The 22,777-nt window shown below is 42.0% G+C and overlaps 1 protein-coding gene across 5 annotated transcripts in view; it reads right to left on the bottom strand.

Moving 5' to 3' along the window:
• The window catches only part of ldb2a (LIM domain binding 2a), a 458,572-nt gene that overhangs the window by 42,056 nt on the left and 393,739 nt on the right, over positions 1-22,777 (bottom strand). For 4 of the 5 annotated variants that reach the window (XM_067989459.1, XM_067989451.1, XM_067989468.1 and 1 more), the window contains one exon: positions 4,284-4,407. In XM_067989459.1, the coding sequence (XP_067845560.1) occupies positions 4,284-4,407 (124 nt within the window). Of the gene's footprint in view, positions 1-4,283; positions 4,408-12,271; positions 12,389-22,777 lie in introns of all 5 variants that reach the window. The other variant, XM_067989447.1, reaches the window with a different exon arrangement.

Here is a 22,777-nt window from a genome sequence, read left to right as displayed (position 1 = left end):
ATCCGGGACAGAATTAACAGTCACTTGGACTAGTGTGGATTGATTAGGGAAAGCCAGAATGGATTTGTTAAAGGCAAATCGTGTTTAACCAACTTGATAGAGTTTTTTGGTGAGGTAACAGAGAGGGTAGATGAGGGCAATGCATTTGATGTGGTAAATATGGTTTTTCAAAAAGCGTTTGATAAAGTGCCACATGGTAGGCTTGCTATTAAGATTGAGGCCCAAGGAATAAAGGGGGCAATAGCAACATGGATACAGAATTGGCTAAATGACAGGAAACAGAGAGTAGTGGTGAACGGTTGTTTTTTGGACTGGAGGGAGGTACAGTGGTGTTCCCCAGGGGTCAGTACTGGGACCACTGCTTCTCTTGATATGTATTAATGACTTGGGCTTGGGAGTACAGGACACAATTTCAAAATTTGCGGATGACACAAAACTTGGAAGGGTAGTGAACAGTGAGGAGGATAGTGATAGACTTCAAGAGGATATAGACACTCTGATGGCATGGACGGACACGTGGCAGATGACGTTTAATGCAGAAAAATGCGAGGTGATGCATTTCAGTAGGAAAAATGAGGAGAGGCAATATAAACTAGAGGGCACAATTCTAAAAGGGGTGGAGGAACAGAGGGATCTGGGGGAATATGTGCATAAATCATTGAAGGTGGCAGGACAAGTTGGAGAAAGTGGTTAAAAAAGCATACGGGATCCTGGGTTTTACAAATAGAGGCATAGAGTATAAAAGCAAGGAAGTCATGATGGACCTTTATAAAACACTGGTTTGGCCACAACTGGAGTATTGTGTCCAGTTCTGGGCACTGCACTTTAGGAAGGATGTGAAAGCCTTAGAGAGGGTGCAGAGGAGATTTACGAGGATGATTCCAGGAATGAGGGACTTAAATTACGTGGATATACTGGAGAATCTGGGATTGTACTCCTTGGAACAGAGAAGGTTGCCGGGAGATTTGATAAGAGATATTCAAAATCATGAAGTGTCTGGAGAGAGTAGATAGAGAGAAACTGTTCCCATTGGCGGAAGGGTCAGGCACCAGAGGGTATAGATTTAAGGTGATTGGCAAACGAACCAAAGGTGATATGAGGAAAAACGTTTTTACACAGAGAGTGGTTAGGATCTGGAATGCACTGCCCGAGGGAGTGGTGGAGGCAGATTCAATTATGGCCTTCAAAAGTTAACTGGATAAGTACTTGAAATGAAAAAATGAGCAGGGCTACGGGGATAGGGCGGGGCAGTGGGACTAGCTAGATTGCTCATGTATAGAGCTGGCGCGGACTCGATGGGCCGAATGGCCTCCATCCATGCTGTTACCTTCTATGATTCTAACCTTGATACTGCGAAAATGCTCTTGGCATGATTCTCTCTCTCGATGGGAGCACTAATTAGATAATCAGGTCGGGAGGTCAGCCAGCCTAGTTCGTCGTACTCCCAATATTTTGGGATTGTGCTGACTTCTGCAGTCAGTTCTCTGATCCATGCTCCTGTTGTGCAAGACTCTGTGCTAGGAGTGGAGTCTTGAAAATTTGGGGCTTCTATCATAAGAACATAAGAAATAGGAACAGGAGTAGGCCATCTGGCCCCTCGAGCCTGCTCCGTCATTCAACAAGATCTTGGCTGATCTTCTACCTCGACGCCATTTTCCTGCACTCTCTCCATATCCCTTGATGCCTTCAATATCTAGAATCTTTCAATCTCTGTTTTGAATGTACTCAATGACTGAGTCTCCACAGTCCTCTGGGATAGAGAATTCCAAAGATTCACCACCCTCTGAGTGAAGAAATTTCTCCTCATCTCAATCCTAAATGGCCTACCCCTTATTCTGAGACTGGCGACCCCTGGTTCTAGACTCCCCAGCCAGGGGAAACATCCTCCCTGCATCTACCCTGTCGAGCCCTGTAAGAATTTTGTATGTTTCAATGAGATCACCTCATTCTTCTAAACTCTCGAGAATACAGGCCTAGTTTACTCAATCTCTCCTCATACGACAATCCCGCCATCCCAGGAATCAGTCTGGTGAACCTTCGTTGCACACTCTCTATGGCAAGTATATCCTTTCTTAGGTAAGGAGACCAAAATTGTACACAATATTCCAGGTGCAGTCTCACCATGGCCCTATATAATTGCAGTAAGACATCTTTACTCCTGTACTCAAATCCTCTTGTAATAAAGGCCAACATACCATTTGCCTTCCTAATTGCTTGCTGCACCTGCATGTTAGCTTTCAGTGACTCATGTATAAGGACACTCAAGTCCCTTTGAACATCAACATTTTCCAATCTCTCACCATTTAAAAAATACTCTGCATTTCTGTTTTTCCTACCAAAGTGGATAACTTCACATTTTTCCACATTATATTCCATCTGCCATGTTCTTGCCCACTCACTTAGCCTGTCTATATACCCTTGAAGCCTCTTTACATCCTCCTCACAACTCATATTCCCACCTCGTTTTGTGTCATCAGCAAACGTGGAAATATTACATTTGGTCCCCTCATCCACATCATTGATATAGATTGTGAGTAGCTAGGGCCCAAACATCGATCCCTGCGGTATCCCACTAGTCACAGTCCGCCAACCTAAAAAAGACCCGTTTATTCCTACTCTCTGTTTTCTGTCTGTTAACCAATTCTCAATCCATGCCAGTATATTACCCCCAATTCCATGTGCTCTAACTTTGTTCACCAGCCTCCTGTGTGGGACCTCATCGAAAACCTTCTGAAAATCCAAATACACCACATCCACTGGTTCCCCCTTATCTATTCTACGAGTTACATCCTCAAAGAACTCCAATAGGTTTGTCAAACATGATTTCCCTTTCATAAATCCATGTTGACTCTGCCAAATCCTATTATTATTTTCTAAGTGTCCTGTTATGATATCATTTATAATAGATTCTAGCATTTTCCCTACTACTGATGTCAGGCTAACAGGTCTGCAGTTCTCTGTTTTCTTTCTCCCTCCTTTCTGAAATAGTGGAACTCACTGCAAGTGAATAGATACTTCAAGCCTCTTGATTTCACCTTATTTATTGCCTTTTTTGAATGAAGGTTCTTTATACTGTTGTGCTGATTAAATAACCTTGCCTTATTCACAACAGCAGATTTACATGTTACACTGGCTGTTAGTCAGGGCATTCTGCTTGCCTCTTGAGCACAGTTTAGAAGGAAACTGAAGTAACTGATGACAGCCCTGATTGGCATGCCAACTTCTGCAGAAGATTTAAAAAAATCATGGGAATTAAGTAATTTAAGGGAAGCAAAATGCAGAGGAATGCTTGATTCAAAATATTCTCCCTTTTTATATTGCAAAATTTAACTCTTACCACATATTTCTTTGAACATGTGACATATATCTTGGGACTATCCTGGAGCAGAATATTGCAAACAACAGGGGATGCGCAATTTCAGACCACCATGTTTCCTGGGATCAGGCAGTGAGTCACCATCCCCTGTTGTTCGGAATGGAGACTCCCCAAGATGTATGGGAATTCTCCTCATACCCGTTAATTCAAAGTTGTTTCTTGTTTTAAAAAAATTCGAATTGTCCAGTAGTACAAATTAAGTAATTTTAATAAACCAGTGCAGGGTACATTTTATTTGCATGACTTCAATTTGAATTAACAGATAATTCGAATTAAGCAACTTTGAATTAACAGTCGGCTGTATTTGGTATCACTGCAGTGGCGTCGTGGGAAGGAGACACTAATTGAGAGTCTCCATGTGGGTGAAGATATGTCTGGTAAGACTATTATTCTTTCTCTATAAAATGGGAGAATACACTTACCCTCCCATTTAAAAAAAAATGCAGAGAGGGATATGATACATGAAGATGCTTTGCTGACCATGGGAAAAAATACAACACATCAGAAGAGAAGGCAGAGATCTTTCCAAGTGCAGTAAACAAAACATGGTTTTCTGTCATATGTTGTGCACTTCTTAAAATTTGCATTAATGTAGAACCATGAATATTACTGTAGCCATTTTCTAGATTATGTTATCAATTCAAGTGTGTAATGTAGCTCATATGACAACTACTGCATATTTACCTGCACGGTTGAACATGTGATATGGAGACACAAGGGTGCATTAAATATAATGGGTCCCTAGAAAGAGTGTGGTGCTTTATCGATCAGTATCTTTGATACTGTGTTAACTGTGAGGAACTGAAAAAAATGCACAATTGGAGCACTGTCTGACTTCATTGTGACTATTCTTCTCCAGTTATCTGCAAATATATATTTAATTAAACGAGGTACATTGTCAGCCTACCTGGAGGTGCCACCATCCGCTGCCATTTCTGGAATAAGCAGGTTTTCAGACAGTCTCTTGGGCTGATATTGTACGTTTTATGTCTGGACATCAGTTCTTGCATTGGCTCCAGTATAACACACAACTGGAAAAATGAGCACAAATGATGTACTATTACACTAACTCATTAGTTGTGTTTAAAAATTAGAAAAAGCTAACATATTTAAGCAGATCAGAGTGCCTCTGAATAAACTGTCACACAGGCCAATACTGTTACAAAAACATTCCCTCTCACAGTTTATACAAAGGATAAATGTAAGGAATCTTACAATACCAGGTCATAGTCCAACAATTTTATTTTAAAATCACAAGCTTGTGATTTTAAAACAAAATTGTTGGATTTTTACCTGGTGTTGTAAGATTCCTTACATTTGTCCACCCCAGTCCATCACCGGCATCTCCACATCATCATGTACAAAGGATAGTTATTTTGCTATATCCTTGATTGGTCTGAAATTATCTGAGGGCTCTAGTGGTTGTTCATTGTTTAAATATTGTGTGTTTAAGTCTTCAACTTGTAATATTAATGGCCACTGTACTGTTGATTAAAATTGCTTAAAACTGGTAGCAATTTCAAAAAGACAGCCAGGGGCAAATGGGTGGTACAATGATTCAAATCCAGCCCAGATTCTTTTGGAGGAAGTTTCTCCAAAACTGTGGAGGTTTGTTACAAAACTTATACATATGTCTTATACATCCCCTTTTGATTCCACTTCCTCTTTGGTCTCTACTCAATATAAGAGGGAAATTCCATGGGAAGTAATTTTGGTTTTAGGTGCTTCCCCTTTTACAAATGAAAGTAATAGGCCTTGCCATAAATTTCTTTGACAATTTTTTAAAAAAACATCAATTTTATTGAGGACAATACGGATGCATTTACACAACGATGGTAATGTTGGTGCAAATCTGTTTCACTTTGCACTGAGACTAAATCGTAGCTCAAATCTGGAGTTAGAAGCCCACTTCAAGTGAGGTTCGTTCCTTCCTTCCTTCAGAAAATCTTTCCCTCTCAGCTAGGCTGGTCTGGTAACATAAGTTGTGAGGAGTGTCCTTGTGTGTGTCTCTAAGTGGCTTCATTGCAAACAGCATGTGGGAGAAGGATTGTAATATCAAACAGGCCTGAGAGCTGCGCTGGAGCTTTCCCAGAGTGGTCTCCTGGAGTTGGGCAGCTCCAAAGCAGTTGTCAGGCCGGTTTGAGGTTATGACCCCGACTCTTTGCTACTTTAGGGCACACTAGGATGACCTTATAATAATTAACCATTGATTATGGGGTTGTCCCAGTGTGCTCCAGAGTTGGTCCATTGCAAACAGTAGAACAATGACATAGGGAGTGAGATATTACTCAAAGGTTCCCAGGTCAGCAAGAAAACTGATTTTTTTTCAAACTATCACAGAAAGTTATAGTGAGACTATTGTTTCCTTCTATAAAAAGGGTGAGTACTTCAACAAAATGTTTTCCCTGTGACTTTCCTTCCACTTTTAAGTTTCCAGATTTGCAAAAGGAAACAAAAATAGTGTAGCATTTGGATAAAATACGCACAAAATTATGGTTCTATTAAATTTTCAATATACTTCCCTAAGGGCAGGTACACGTCACCAGCAAAGCGCCTCAGTTCTGACTTCAGGGCAGCATTTCCTTCTGTACTAATATGTTTCCATTTCCCTCATCAACCATTCTGAATGAGATTCACTAAGATTACATTTCCCTCACTAAGCCTCTGAATGGGATTGATAATTAGTGTGGGGACTTATGTGTTGTGGCCTCACACACGTTAGGAGAAAATTGAGACCTACTCTTTTAAACATTTTGAACCTTTGGGGCCATCTGACAAAGGACATTTTGCTCAATTAAGTCTGGGCTGATGTGAATCTATTTACCAGAGGTGGAAGATCAATGTTCCAAACCCACCACGTGACCCAGCCCCTCCAATAATCATAATCTTAATGTATATATCTTAAGGTACAATCATCTAATCTTCCCTTTTTTTTCTTCCCTTTCCAGTCCTACCAGGTCATGCATTTCCTGAAGCCAAAGGGGCTCAGAGCTTCCAATTTCCACTCCTCCCTTGTGAAGGAATGCCTACTCTCTCCACAGCAGTGCAGCTGAGATCAGGAGTTCGACAGAGGAGTGAAACTGAACCTGCACCTCTCAGTCTCTGACATGGTGCAGTGGTGCTCCAGGCTACATAACACAAATCTTGAATGGCATATCTCCAGTTAATAATGGATACACATTCTGTTCTTTTCAGAATGAACAGTAAATAGTATGATGATACAGTCACTAGTAAGCTGCACTTGCTCACAAGTCAGTCAAACCTTAGCAGACAACAATAAAATCTGCATCTCTTTCACACAATATAAATGCAAAGTTACAACCAAATTCCACTTATCAACATTTCTTGTGAGATGAATAGAAAGCAAACTAATTCTACATTAATAGGTATAACGTAACGAAGAAGCTAAAAGCTGTGTCTCATTATCACTTTTTTGTAAATAAGCTTATTTGAAATCCTACATGGTAGCTGGCCGAAAGCCCAGGTAGCTTTCTAGACAACACATTACCATTCAATATTGTAGCGATTTGTCTCCACACATTAACACTGAGGTGTCCTTATAATGCAATTCAAAAATAGAATTCCACTGTCTGCTTCAAAAGTGGTTCAAGGGAAAAAGCTGCTAACAACATGCTTATTTATAGGATATAAAGAAACAAAAACTAATTTGTGTTGAGATGCCAATTTTTGTTTTTTTTTTACACACACTCTTGTATTTTGTAGTCACACAGGACACAGTAATCAAGAAATTCCCTTAGCACAGCCTTCTGCAGTGAAAATCAAGCCTTTACGTATTGAGCATACAAGATGAAACTATATTTTTGATATTCTGTGCTCTTATCCCCATAGTAGGGGACCGTTTGTCACCTTTACAACCAGGTAAATTTAACTGAAGCTGCAGCGATTCAAAGTTACCAAAAGGTACAAAAGATTGAAATTCACTTGTGATCAGAAGATGGCATAAGATAATCTGCGACCTAGCATTAGTCCACAAGTGTTCTGACAACTTTCAAATAACTGTTTCTATGAAAAGAAACCAGCAAGAGAATTATCAGTGCAATTTTAGACATGCACTTAAGCATTCAAGTTATCACTGTGTAATGTTCAACAAAACTGAACGACTGTGATTTAAATAAATATAAAATATTAATACCATGTACAATATAAGTCCTGCATCTTGAGACAATGGCTACTTCCCCCTCCATAATGCTAACTATCAATTAATTTACAATATGAAAAGTATAAGGCTGCAATTATAAAAATCCACTAAATTCTGCTCAGACAGCATGATATCTTTACTCCAGAATATGGGGAGAAGGGTTATTTGAGAAAGTGAGAAATAACAAGACTGGATAATAAAAGGTTTGCCTCATTTACCACTAAAAACAGCCTGAAGATTTATATGGATTAGATTTAGGCGAATGTTTCACGAGAACATACAAAGAGGAATATGAAAAGACCCATCCAGCTCGCTCATTCATCCAGGACCTAAATCTATTTGTGTATCGGTGAAGTTTGGGAATTAAAGTGGCACGGCCACCAATCATACCAATGATTTTCCACAGACTGAGTAATTGGTCTCAGCCATGCCATCATATGGTAATATCTAGGTCATGGGGGGAGGGAAAAACACCCAGTTCACGTGCAACTTCCAGTGGCTAGTTACGAAACAGCATTGGCAGAGCCATGGGATCCAGCTGTCTACCTGTCTTCTGAGATGGGAGTGGATAGTGTGTGATTTGCTGAGGAGGAAGGGAACCAATATTTCACAGGCCTACACAACTAATGATTGCTTGACTTAGGTTTATTAACATCAATAAAATCACCATGTTAGAAAGTGCTATAAATTCTTTACAAAGGACAAAGTGGTGAGTTGAAAGAATAGGATGAAGAATAAGGTCAGACAGCCTTTGGGGCACAGCGTACAGTGATGGCGAGTTCAAATACAAATGTTCCTTACCTGTTCTAGTGTTGAAGTTAAAAAAATTACAGTAAAGTTTGGCCAACATTACTTTCGGAATAATGCAGACTTAACACCGGTCATGTTGGTTATTTCCTGTTTCCTGTCATTTCCTACAATATATAATGCTGAATGATTCATTGATAAACTTGAAGAAAGTAATGATATCAGGATTATTAATCGTTCGATGTAGGCATCATCACACATCAAGACACTGAATACATTGGCAGTCAGCATTTGCACTGACAGCTGTTCTATGTAAGATATGACACCAAATTGAGTTTAGCCACCCCATCAAAACAGTATGAGCTAGAAATTCGGCCGTGTAGTGCCTGTTGTTTCGGCACTACGTGGCCTCCTGAAGTTCCAAAATGGTGTCCGGGATGCTTCTAGCGTGACGTGCACCGGACGCCATCTCGGTAAAGGGGTTTGCGCAGATAACGAACGCTGGCAGCATGTAAAGTAAGGAGAATATACGTTAGATCAGTGTGCAACACTGATTTAAAGGCATAGACACCATTTTGGCACTTAACGCTGCAGCCAACGCGCTGTCTTAACCACGACCAGCTAAACATGTCCTTGACAGCCTGGAGGACACCCCACCAGTGCTATTTAAAGGGACCATGCAGAATTTACAGGTTAGTTGCTAGACTATTGCTTCTGGCTGCTGATGCATTTGTACCTGTTTTTGGAGATCGCCTATACTTGAATACTCGGACTAGGGGACATAGCTTAACATTTACAGCTAGGACTTGCAGGAGTAAAATTAGGAAATGCTTCCACGCACAAAGGAAGTTTGGAACACTCTTCCGCAAACAGTAGGTGATACTAGCTCAATTGTTAATTTTAAGTCTGAGACTGATAGACGTTTATTAACCAAAGGTATTAAGGGATATGGGGCTAAGGCGGGTATATGGAGTTTGGTCACAGATCAACCATGATCTCATTGAATGGAACAGGCTCGAGGGGCTAAATGCCACTGCCACTTGCTGCCTCCTGTTATGCGCCACCTTCTCCTGCAAGAAAGTGTGACGTGTGTTGGTGAGTGTCCTGCATGATGTTTGGGTGATGTGCCTGTCAGGTTGAATAGCTGCCAGTGTGTGTGACCTGTGAATTGTGTGTGCAGCTTGCAACAGTGGTAATATGTGAGAGTGAGAGGGAGCATCTGATTAGAAGAGTTGAGTACTAATTGAAAGAGATTGTTGGTAGGTGAGTGTTGGAGAGATGTAGGCGTGGAGCAGTGGATACAGCTAGTCGTGTAGTAGGTAAGATTTGCCACTTGTCAGTTGGACTCGCTCACCTTGACCACTCATGTCAAAGCGTTGAACTTCTTCATGCACTGCATCCATGTTTGTGGTGTTATGCGCCTAGCATTGACTTTGTCCCCTACTGCCTTGAGAGCATAAGTCTGGAGGGACTCTTGCCCTCCTGCTGTCAACCTCTTGCACCAAGGCCTCTAGTGCATCATCAGAGAACTTTGGTGCACGCTCGCTCGCAGAGCTGGTACAAGCTCAGATCGGCAGATTGGTGAGGTGTGGTGTGCAGATTGGAGGATGTGGGATTTAGTAGTGTGCAACCTTTATTCAATGTTTTAACATAATTCAACAGTTTGTAAACATAGGGACGGGATCCGCATCTGTGTTTTCAGTGTGTGATGTTTGATCTCCGTTCAGACTCCATGCAGGCCCGTATCTTATTTTTTGTAAATAAGAGGCGCAGGCTGCCTTTAAGAGGTGCAAGCAACTCACCCGAGATTTGGGCGCGCCCCCCACCCCCGGCTGGTGAGAAATGGAGAGAACTGAGAAAATGGAGAGACGCACACAGCCAGGGCTCCATGCTGCGCATCTATCAGGTAAATGAAGTTGCAGCACCAATCTAACGTGCTGGCTGCGTCGATACCACCGGGCGCGGGCTAATCGCGCACCGCGATGCCCACACCCAGATTCGGAGTTGACCAATTTAACCCCCTATATCTTTACAATAAAACTGTTTGTGTCCATGTCTGCCGTCAAGGTTATGACTGTCGGTTTCCTTCTTCCTCACTGGTTAAGCATTAAGCATTTGTGTTTTCTTGCTTTCTATTTGCTTACTTTCTACTTTCGTTATTCCACGACCATATTGTACAAAACTATTCTTCCCAACTTCCACAATCACAAAATAATAACCGATAAGAAAGGCCATTCAGCCCATGTTAGTTCATCCATCCAGAAAGACCCTAAAGTTTCCCCATTGTGGCATCCAATTGGTTCTTTAATGATTGCAGAGTTTTTGCCCCCACTACTTTGTCTGGAAGTCCATTCCATGTGTTGATTACTCTTTGTGCGAAGAAGAACTTTGTGATATCACTCCTATATTTTTTTTTATCTGTTTGAACCTGTGCCATTTTGTCCTACTCTCACAATTTAAATTGAAGTAATTTTTTGAATTTACCTGATCCATACTGTTTGCTATCCTATATAAGTCTCTAACACCTGCTTTCAAGTATGAAAAGGTTAAGTTCCTCTAGTCTTTACTCATATTCAGACCTCCAAAACTATGGATTCAGCCTCATGGCTCTTCTCTGCACTGCTTCCAGTGCCTCGATGTCTCTCTTGTGTCCCGGTGATTAGAACTGGATACAGCGCTCAAGGTACGGCCTAATCAGAGCACAATACAGTTTGATCATGATGTCCTCCGACTTGAATTCTACTGTTTTGGCTACATAGTTTAAAATTTTATTGGCTTTATTGATTGCTGCTCTGCATTGTTTAGACATATTGAGTGTCGAGTCTACTAAGACTCCTCTAAGTTTTTCTTAAGATTCATCTTTGTGCAATTCTTTACATTTGCCTGCATTAAATTTCATCTGTCATTGTTCAGCACACACATATTTTGTCCAACTCATTCAGTTATTTCTGAGCTGCCTCCTCTGATACTACTTCCCCTCCTGGTTTCGTATTATCAGCAAATTTGATCAGTTTGCATTTGGTTTATGGATCCAAGTCGATAATGCAAATTACAAACTGTAGTGTTTCCAATACTCAGCCCTGGGGCACTCCACTCAGTACTTCCCCCACTCCAATATAGCTCCACTAACCCGTTGTTTTCTACCCTTCAGCCAATTTATTATCCTAACCAAAAATATACCCTAAATTCCCACAGCTTTTAGCTTAACTTAACTTTCACACGGAACTTTGTGAAATGTCTTTGGAAAGTCTAGGTCCAACATGTTGTAGGGTTTACCACAATCCACTTGCGTTGTCACTTCCTCAAAGAAATCAAAGAGGTTTTCCCTGCAGATTCTTCCCCTTCTGAATCCATATTGACCATGTTAAACAAAAAACATTCGACCCAATTATTGCAGCAGTTAAATGAGGAACTGTTATGTTGACAGTATCTCTAAGATACAGACAACGTAACAGTTCCTCATTCAAACCGATCATATATGCCTAAAAATTAAAAAAATCATTAAATGATTCAGAAAAAAAATTGTAAACTTTCCCAACTCATCTTCCAATCACTCCAACAACTTTCCCAGCATGACTTGATTCACCCTACTGGCCCTCATCAACACCCTTCAATATTACACAACTAGGCCTGATTACCTGAGATCCAACTTGAGCAACCCATGCAAGAAAGGCCATGAGCAAACTGAAGCCTGATTATTCCCTCTTTTGGTTGGCAGCCTTCTGTACCTCCGGGGAGGAAAATAAAATGCTAACAGTGTGCTCTCAGACTCCATGCCGCCCCAAGTGTTCCCAAGTCCCATGCTCACCTCCGCCTCAACAGCCTCGGAACGTCAGGCTATGTATTGGGCGCCAAAAGCTTAGCCTCATTCTTAGTAGCCTCTTGCCACTTCCCACCCACTGAGACCACCAGCCTCCCAAAAGTCGGACACTGGCCTGCACATTCTCTCCTAGTCTCAGAGCTAGCACTTCTGGTGCTTTCATACTCACCGCATCTCCTCCGTTCCCCGACCCTGTACGTGGGCCCACCTCTGCTCCACTCCCTGAGCCCACCTCTGCTCCGCTCTCTCCTGGATAGTTTGTGTTTATAACATTGGAATCATTCATCTATTGGGTATTTATATAACAATTTATATTAGAATCATAATTTTTTGGATATTTAAATATATAATAATTTTATGATATTGATTTATTGGGTGTTTATATAATTTTATAATCGATTACTATTATTCTACTGAGTGTTAGTATTACAATTTATAATATTGAAATCATTCATTATTTGGTATTTGTACAAATAAGAAGATAAGCCCACAGGTCTCCATGATAAAGGAGAGGGAACTGAGATAATGAAATAGACATAGAAAGAAAAGAAAGGGAGAGAACGTGTGAGAGGCATACAGAGTGCTAGACATAGACAGAGAAGAGGAAAAGAGATATAAAAAGACAGAGAAAGACATAAAGAGTGAAAGTCAGAAAGTATGTGTGAGGCATACAGAAGAGAAGAAACAGACAAGAGACTTGCTCATAGGGACCAAGTGAGAAAAAAAGAATTGTAGACAGCACAGATATAGAGAGAGAAAGTATGTGAAGATATACACATAAATGGAAACAGAAAGAGTGGAAGACAAACACAAAGACACAGAGAAAGTGATAAAGTGAATGAGAGACTGGGAGACAAGCAAAGAAACAGTTGCAGTTAGCAACAGCCAAGGCTTATGGACCCTCAAATATACACACGGTTACTGTTGGAGTTTAACCTGCTTAAACTATACAGCCTACGATCACTGGTGGCTTTCCCGCTGCATGTCCAGCCAGGACCATCCTACCTGTTCAGGCACTGGATTGTAGGGTTAACTGGAATGGAGCAGGAAGAATCCCAGGTCTCAGTAACAGGTCCATCTCCAACAGTATCCTGGAGTACTGTGAACCTGTCTGAGTTATGATGTGGAGATGCCGGTGATGGACTGGGGTTGACAATTGTAAACAATTTTACAACACCAAGTTATAGTCCAGCAATTTTATTTTAAATTCACAAGCTTTCGGAGGCTTCCTCCTTCGTCAGGTAAATGTTCAGGAGCTCCTGAACATTTACCTGACGAAGGAGGAAGCCTCCGAAAGCTTGTGAATTTAAAATAAAATTGCTGGACTATAACTTGGTGTTGTAAAATTGTTTACAACTGTCTGAGTTAGGTATCAGATTACTGAGTCTGTAACAGAGTGTTGACTTGGTTTCAAATTTCCAACGCTAGATGTATCATTTTGGAACAAACTCAATCCCAAAGGGGGACAGCCACCAGTTGACCGTTAAACAACTGATATGTTTAGGTTTGCATCCTAACTACGAGGACATTCGGTACCAGGAGCTCATGGTGAGCAGTACAATTCACCATGAAATGTCTGAGTGTATTGCGACCAGACTCCTGACCACAGCATGGACACACACCATGCCCCGGTGAATGATGGTTTCACCATTTGGACATGCAAAGCTTCAACAGCATACACTTGCCTGTCTACAACTGAACCCTGGAAATATGAATATGTATTCATATACCCAGCTTCTTGGTAATGTCCTCCAACAGCTGTCTGTATTAGCCAGCTGATAAACAGCAGTCTTAACATTTTACTCTGCTTCCTCCAGGATGTAACAGCAGAGGTACAAGTATGCATAAAGAGTTGGGTGGGGAACATGAGAGACAATACCAGGATTTGGATCAAGGAAAAGGAGGAGGCATAACCCGTGGCAAAAGTAATTGTGTCAATGACCCCCCCCTCCACCCCTTCCACCCAGCAGCAGAAGCCTAAGGCTTTATGATAACCTGTGACTTCTTTCCAATAAACACATTTTACACACAATGTCATATTACGGTGAATAAATTACATACATTGTGCTATTGTTTTAATTTGCATTATATAATGAGAGTCTGATCAAAAGAATACAACAACGGGTGGTCTGCTGAGTGATAATAGTGGTCATTGTGGGGGAAGTGGGGATCAAAGGGTTATAATTGTAAGAGTTACTTAGGCCTTATTTCTTTTGATGGTTTCTTTTAATTGGCTTTAAAATTACTGGTCAGATCTTACAATATTGCTGCATTGCAATTTTAGATTGATTCTGATGAAATGCAGGATTATATTCCGCTGCTTTTGTGTGACAGAGGTAGAGTTACGTTTGTGACAGTTAAATCCAGTGCTGAGTTGATGTAATGTGATGATATCTGAACAATGTGACATTGATACAGTCTCACCAAACTATTGTGATTGACAGAGGTACAATAATATTGTTTGCTGCAATAAATTAGCAGATAGCTCAGTACCTAACAATACATCACATGGAGTTACTTCCCCTTATTCAGATAATATGTGTAAAGGATAATGTGTCTTTAAACAGGCTGCAACAGAAAAACTTTTCATTGGTGTTTTCCAGTATATGGCTGACTTTCATTGTGATATAGATTATTTGACATGAGCAACATGGCTTCAAGCACTATATTAACTACAAAATGCCAAGAAGGGCATGGCCCTGATATGATGTTTGCTTTCTCATCACAGGGTATCAGTACACAAGGGAAAAATATGTTATATGAATTAGTACCAATTATTATTGAATTTAGTAATCTTGTGTTTGCAATTCATGTCCACTGGGAATGCAAGGTTGCCAGAACTAATTTTACTCCTGACTCATGTCCAGCTGTGAGGGAGATGATTATGCTCTGGTTAGATTATTGTCTTAAGACCTATGAAGTGCTACGTAGACTATCACAAGCATTAGGGCAAATATGGATATTCCAGAAATTAGGATTATTCAAATTAGAATGCTCAAAAAACAGTTAGATTGTTACTCACAATGGAACTGATGTTAAGGAAGGAAGGACAGCCAAATCACCACGCATAGATACCTCAACAGGTCACCACTGATTGAGGCAACATGCAGTTACTCCAATAGCTCACCACCGACTCATACACCATGCACAGATACCCCACTGGATCACAACTTGCTCAGGCACCAGTGACCCACTCGAGTTTCTATTCGTGTGGGGTGGGGGGGGGGCGGAGTTTTAACCCCCAAGAACTGGTGGGTTGGAGGTGAAAATACTCGTTTTTGCGATCGCTACCGCAATCCGGCTCCAACCCGCCACTTCCAGGTTTAACGTGGGTGCATTTGGATGCGCGAGCAGAGCCGAATCCCAGTGGTGGCGACACCAATTAGTGCCGGCGGGGCGGGTATTTAGCCTTTAGCAGGGCATTTAACATCGTTAATAGAGGTTAAGTAATGTTTTTTAATTGAATGTAATTAAGCTTTAAATTTAACGCCTCCAGGACGGCTTTCCTGGGGCTCGTGAATCCCGCCAGGTAAAAGGAGGAGAGGACGGCCGGTTCATCAGGTAAGTGCCTTTATTGCATTGCTTGTGAGCCAGGAGGAGCAGGAGTTTCCTCCAGGCCCAACGAGCTCACCTGCTGTGATTAGACCCCCACGATCGGCCAACCTACCTTGATGTCCAAGACCCACCCAATGTCCGACCCCCACCCAGTGACGTCTCCGACTCTCCTCCGAAGTCTCCACCCTTTCGTTGTCTCCAGCCTCCACTGTCCGACCCCTTCCCTCAAGCCCCCACCCCGATGTCCGGCCCCAACCCCCCTGATGTCTAACACACCCCCCCACCCCAATCAATGTCAGATTTTCCTGGCATCTGCTCCACTGTTGCTTTCCCACCTGACAGGCAGGCAGCCTGTCAATCTGGCTAGCTGTCGCGCAGGAAACCCGGAAGTAAAATTTAAATCGTTCAATTAGGTTGCGATCGCACATTCCGACCCGCAACTTTACTTCCGGGTTTCATACCTGAAAATCTGCCCCCCGCCCCATCCCCCTGCACTCTCTTTCCGGCTCCAGGTAAACATCATGCCCTTGATGTCAGATTATGAATGCAGCTCGTTCACTGGGTAGAAATCTTCAATCATTTGCAGCCCAGTTTTTACTGGACTTCACAATTTTGCGATTGTCCTACTTTAAATTAGAACAGACCTCCATGCCTTTACTCGTAGTTATAAGCAGACCAAAAGATTTACAATGCTGTACTATGAATGACTCTATAAATTTGTCGGATCAGTACAAAGGTTGGAATTTTTCTAACCTGTGGACAATTCCTTGCAAACAGAAGAGATTTCAGATAGTATTTCTGCTTCCAGCTCAGGTGCATTCTATGCTGCACTACACCAGCTTTACATTATTCTCCTAGGTAAAGCCACCAGAACAGTAGTTTATTCTGAAATCGTCAAAAATACTACTTTGAGCAAAACCTCTTGAACAATCTCATCGTACACGCATGAACAATGACAGATTGATCTCCCTCCAGAGGAATCTGTTAACGGAAATTTTCCAACCTTTTAAAGGATGATATGACAACCATGAGGGCAACAACCAGTTCCAAGTTGCTTCACTTTATATTTATTTTTGGGATGTGGGCATCGTTTGCAAGTCCGACATTTATTGCCCATCCCTGGTTGCCCTAGAGAAGTTGGTGATGAGCCTTCTTCTTGAACTGCCACAGTCTGTGTAGTGCTCCTGCAAAGCTGTTAGGTGGGCAGTTCCAGGATTTTGACAAAGTGCCAATGAAGGAACGGTGAAATATGTCAAGTCGGGATGGCGTGTGCCTTGGAGGGAAACTTGGGTGTTGATGGTATTGCTGTGCATTTGCTGCCCTTTTCCCTGTTGCTGGTGGCAGTCACGGATTTGCCTACGAAGCCATGGCAACTTGCTGCAGTGCATCCTATAGAAAATACAGATGGCAGCCACGGTACGCCGGTGGAGGGGGTGAATGCTTGAATGCTTAATCTAGTCGGTGGGGTGCCAATAAAGTGGACTGCTTTGACTTGGATGGTGTTGAGTTCCTTGAGTGCTGTTGTAGCTGCACCCATCCAGGCAAGTGGAGAGTATTCCATCACACTCCTGACTTGTGCCTTGTAGATGGTGGAAAGGCTTTGGGGAGTCAGGAGGTGAGCAACTTGCTGCAGAATACCCAGCCTCTGACCTGCTCTTGTAGCCACGGCATTTATGTGGCCGGACCAGTTGGGTTTCTAGTCAATGGTGATCCCCAGGATGTTGATGGTGGGGGACTCGGTAATGGTGATGCTATTGAAAGTCAGGGGAGGTGGTTAGGCTCTCCCTTGTTGGAGATGGTCATTGCCTGGCACTTGTGTGGTGTGAATGTTACGCCACTTATCAGCCCAAGCCTTGATGTTGTCCAGGTCTTGCTGCATGTGGGCACGGACTGTTTCATTATCTGAGTAATTGCGAACTGAGCTGGACACTGTGCAATCATCAGTGAACAGCACCATTTCTGACCTTATGATGGAGGGAGGATCAATGATGAAGCAGCTGAAGATATTTGGACCTAGGATGCTGCCCGGAGGAACTACTGCAGCGACGCCCTGGGACTGAGATGATTGACCTCCAATAATCATAACCATCTTCCTTTGTGTCAGGAATGACTCCGGCCAATGGAGTTTCCCCCCTGATCTCCAATGACTTCAGATTCACTAGGGCTCCTTGGTATCACACTTGGTCGAATGTTGCCTTGACGTCAAAGGCATTCACTCTCACTTCACCTCTGGAATTCAAGTCTTATGTAAATGTTTGGACCAAGGTTGTAGTGAGGTCTGGAGCCAGTGGTCCTTACAGAATCCAAACTGAGCATCGGTGAGCAGGTTATTGGTGAGTGCCACTTGATAGCACTGTTGACGACACCTTTCATCACTCTGCTGATGATTGAGAGTCAGCTGATTGGGCGGCAATTGGGTGAGTTGGATTTGTCATGCTTTTTGTGGACAGGACATACATGGGCAATTTTCCACATTGTCGTTTAGTTGCCAGTGTTGTAGTTGTACTGGAACAGCTTAGCTACTGGTGTGGCTAGTTCCAGAGCATAGGTCTTCAGCACTACAGCCTGTGTCCAGTGGACTCAGCCATTTCTTGATGTCACATGGAGTGAATCTAATTGGCTAACGACTGATATCTGTGATGGTGGGGACCTCAGGAGGAGGTAGAGAAGAGTCATCCACTCGGCACTTCTGGCTGAAGATGGCTGCAAACGCTTTGTGGTTTTATGAAAGGGAAATCGTGTTTGACAAATCTATTAGTTTTTTGAGGATGCAACTATCAGGGTATATAAAGGGGAACCAGTGGATGTCATATATTTGGACTTTCAAAAGGCATTCGATAAGGTGCCACATAAAAGGTTGTTATGCAAGATAAGGGCTCATGGATTGAGGATTGGTTAACGGACAGAAAACAGAGAGTAGGGATAAACGGATCATTTTCAGGTTGGCAGGCTGTAATTAGTGGGATGCCGCAAGGATCAGTGCTTGGGCCTCAGCTATTTATAATCTATATTAATGACTTAGATGAAGGGACCGAGTGTAATGTATCCAAGTTTGCTGACAATACAAAGCTAGGTGGGAAAGTAGTGGGAAAACACAGAAAGTTAGCATGCAGGTACAGCAAGCAATTAGGAAGGCAAATAGCATGTTGGCCTTTATTGCAAAGGGGTCAGAATACAAGAGTAAGGAAGTCTTGCTGCAGTTGTACAGGGCTTTGTGAGACCACACCTGGAGTACTATGCACAGCTTTGGTCTTCTTATCTAAGGAAGGACATACTTGTCTTAGAGCCGGTGCAACGAAGGTTCACTAGATTGATTCCTGGGATGAAAGGGTTGTCCGGTGATGACAAATTCAGTAAAATGGGCCTATATTCTCTGGAGTTTAGAAGAATGAGAGGTGATCTCATTGAAACATAAAAGATTCTGAGGGGGCTTGACAGGGTAGATGCTGAGAGGTTGTTTCCCCTGACTGGAGATTCTAGAACTTGGGGGCATAGTCTCAGAATAAGGAGTCGGCCATTTAAGACTGAGATGAGGAGGAATTTCTTCACTCAGAGGTTGTGAATCTTTGGAATTCTCTACCTCAAAGGGCTGTGCATTCTGAGTTGTTGAGTATGAGGAAGGGACAGAGCATGCAAACTTAAGAGTGCGCCAGCAGATAAGACTGGAGGTTGCAAAAATAGTAAAAAGTCAGCACTTAAAGGCTTTGAATCTGAATGCGCGTAGCATTCGTAACAAAATGGATGAATTGACAGCTCAAATCGAAATAAATATATATGATCTGATAGCCATTACAGAGACATGGCTGCAAGATGACAAAGGCTGGAACCTGAATATTCAAGGGTACTTGACGTTTCGGAAGGACAGGAAGCTAGGAAAAGGTGGAGGGGTAGCTCTGTTAATTAAGGATGACATAAGTAGAATAGAGAGAAATTACTTTAGTTCTAAGGACCAAGATGTAGAATCAGTTTGGGTAGAAATAAGAAATAGTAAAGGCATGAAGTCACTTGTGGGAGTAGTTTATAGGCCCCCCAACTGTAACTACACTGTAGGACAGGGTATACAGGAAGAAATAATGTGGGCTTGTGAGAAAGGAACAGCGATAATCATGGGTGATTTTAATCTACATATAGATAGGAAAAATCTGATTGGCAAAGGTAGCCTGGAAGATGAGTTCATAGAGTGCTTTTGGGACAGTTTCTTAGAGCAGCAGGTTCTAGAGCCAACTAGAGAGCAGGCTATTCTAGATCTGGTAATGTGTAATGAGACAGGATTAATTAATGACCTCATTGTAAAGGAGCCTCTAGGTACCAGTGATTGAATTTCGAATTCAGTTTGAGGGAGAGAAGAGTAAGTCTAAGACTAGTGTTTTAAACATAAATAAGGGCAATTATGAGGGCATGAAGACAGAGCTGGCTAAAGTGAACTGGGAACTTAGGTTAAGGGATATGTCAGTAGAGATGCAGTGGCAGACATTTAATGAGATATTTCATAACAGTCAGCAAAGATACATTTCAGTGAGAAAGAAAGACTTTAGGGGAAGGACGTACCATCCGTGGCTAACTGAGGAAGTTTAAAGATAGTATCAAATTGAAAGAGAAAGCATTCAATTCCGTGAAGATTAGTGGCAAGCCAGAAGATTGGACAGAATATAAAAAACAACAAAGAATGACTAAAAGAATAATAAGGAGGGAGAAATTAGAGTACGAGAGGAAGCGAGCTGGAAATATAAAAACAGATAGTAAGAGTTTCTACAGGTATTTAAAAAGGAAATGAGTAAGTAAAGTGAGCATTAGTCCTCTAGAGAGTGAGTGTGGGGAACGAATAATGGAGAATAAGGAAATGGCGGATGAATTGAACAGATATTTTGAGTCCGTCTTCACTGTAGAGGATACAAATAACATGCCAGAAATAATTTGAATCAAGAGGTGAAAGGGAAGGAGGAATTTAAAACATTTACAATCACCAGGGAAAGGGTTTCGAGAAAATGATTAGAAGTAAAAGCTGACAAGTCCCCAGGTCCTGATGGACTTCATCCTAGGGTCTTAAAAGAAGTGGCTGCAGAGATAGTAGAGGCATTGGTATTAATTTTCCAAAATTCCCTAGATTCTGGAAGGGTCCCATCAGATTGGAAAATAGCAAATGTAACTCCTCTATTCAAGAAAGGAGGGAGCAGAAAGCAGGAAACCCTAGGCCAGTTAGCTTAACATCTGTCATAGAGAAAATGCTAGAATCTATTATTAAGGAGGTTATAGCAGGGCACTTAGAAAATCTCAATGCAATCAGGCAGAGTCAACACGGCTTTGTGAAGGGAAATCAAGTTTGACTAATTTATTAGAGTTCTTTGAGGAAGTAACTAGCAGCGTCGATAAAGGGGATCCTGCGGATGTCGTGTACTTGGATCTCCAGAAGGCTTTTGACAAGATGCCACATCAAAAAAATAGGAGCTCATGGTGTAGGGGGTAACATATTAGCATGGATAAAGGATTGGTTAGCTAACAGGAAACAGAGAGAAGGCATAAATGGGTAATTTTCAGGTTGGCAAGATGTAACAGTGGAGTGCCACAACTACTTACAATCTATATCAATGACTTGGATGAAGAGACCAAATGTACGGTTGCAAAATTTGCTGATGACACAAAGGTAGATAGGAAAGTAAGTTGTGAAGAGGACATAAGGAGTCTGCAAAGGGATATAGATAGGTTAAGTGAGTGGGCAAAAATTTGGCAGATGGAGTATAATGTGGGAAAATGTGAACTTGTCCACTTTGGCAGGAGGAATAGAAAAGCAGTATATTATTTAAATGGAGAGAACTTTGAGGTACAGAGGGATCTGGGTGTCCTAGTACATGAATCACAAAAAGTAAGTATGCAGGTACAGCAAGTGATTACGAAGACAAATGGAATGTTGTCATTTATTGCAAAGGGAATGGAATATAAAAGTAGAGATGTTTTTGCTACAGTTGTACAGGGCATCGGTGAGACCACATCTAGAATACTGTGTGCAGTTTTGGTCTCCTTATTTAAGAAAGGACATAATTGCTTTGGAGGCGGTTCAGAGAAGGTTCACTCAACTGATTCCTCGGATGAGGGGGTTATCTTATGAGGAAAGGTTGGACAAGTTGGGCCTGTATACACTGGAGTTTAGAAGAATGAGAGGTGATCTTATTGAAACATATAGGATTCTGAGGGGACTAGAAGGGGTAGATGCTGAGGGGATGTTTCCCCTTGTGGGAGAGACTAGAACTAGGAGCCACAGTTTAAAAATAAGGGGTCTCCCATTTAAGACGGAGATGAGGAGAAATTTTTTTTCTCTCAGAGGGTCGTGAGTCTGTGGAACTTCCTTCCCCAGACAGCGGTGGAGGCAGGGTCATCGAATATTTTTAAGGCTGAGTTAGATAGTTTCCTGATTAACAAGGGAGTCAAAGGTTATAGTAGATAGATGGGAAAGTAGGGTTGAGGTCGCAATCACATCAACCAAGATCTTATCAAATGGCAGAGCAGGCTCGAGGGGCCAAATGGCCTACTGCTGCTCTTAGTTCGTATGTTCATATATTCAAGGCTGGGATAGATAGATTTTTGGACTCTAGGGGAGTAAGGAATATGGTGATCGGGTGGGAAAGTGGAGTTGAGGTCAAAGATCAGCCATAATCTTATTGAATCGTAGAACAGGCTCGAGGGGCCATATGGCCTACCCCTGCTCCTATTTCTTGTGTTCTTATGTCTTTTGCATTCACGTGCTGGGCTCTGCCATCATTGAGAACAGGGTTGTTCATGGAATCTCTTCCTCCCATTATTTGCTTAATTGTCCACCGCCATTCACGACAGGATGAGGCAGGGTTGCAGAGCTTTGACCGGATCCGTTGGTGGTGGGATCGATTAGCTCTGTTTATTCTCGATAATATATTTATTTTAAAAAGTCTAAATGCAGCCCCAGAAAGTGAGAGAACATCCCAACGTTGGAGAAGAGGAGATGAGCTAAACTTGGGTAATAACTTTGTCCCATTTGTTTTTCCTTTTGATTTTTCTCTTCAGAAGGCAAGTTTCACTTTTCCCAGCTGTCTTCAGTACTTTGCCAAGGTCATTCTTCATGCATGAGTCCAGATTGTGTGTGTTTTGGCAG

Source organism: Heptranchias perlo, chromosome 1, assembly GCF_035084215.1.
Source record: "Heptranchias perlo isolate sHepPer1 chromosome 1, sHepPer1.hap1, whole genome shotgun sequence".
In the NCBI taxonomy this organism is placed as follows: domain Eukaryota; kingdom Metazoa; phylum Chordata; class Chondrichthyes; order Hexanchiformes; family Hexanchidae; genus Heptranchias; species Heptranchias perlo.
This window is presented reverse-complemented; position numbering and strand designations above follow the sequence as displayed.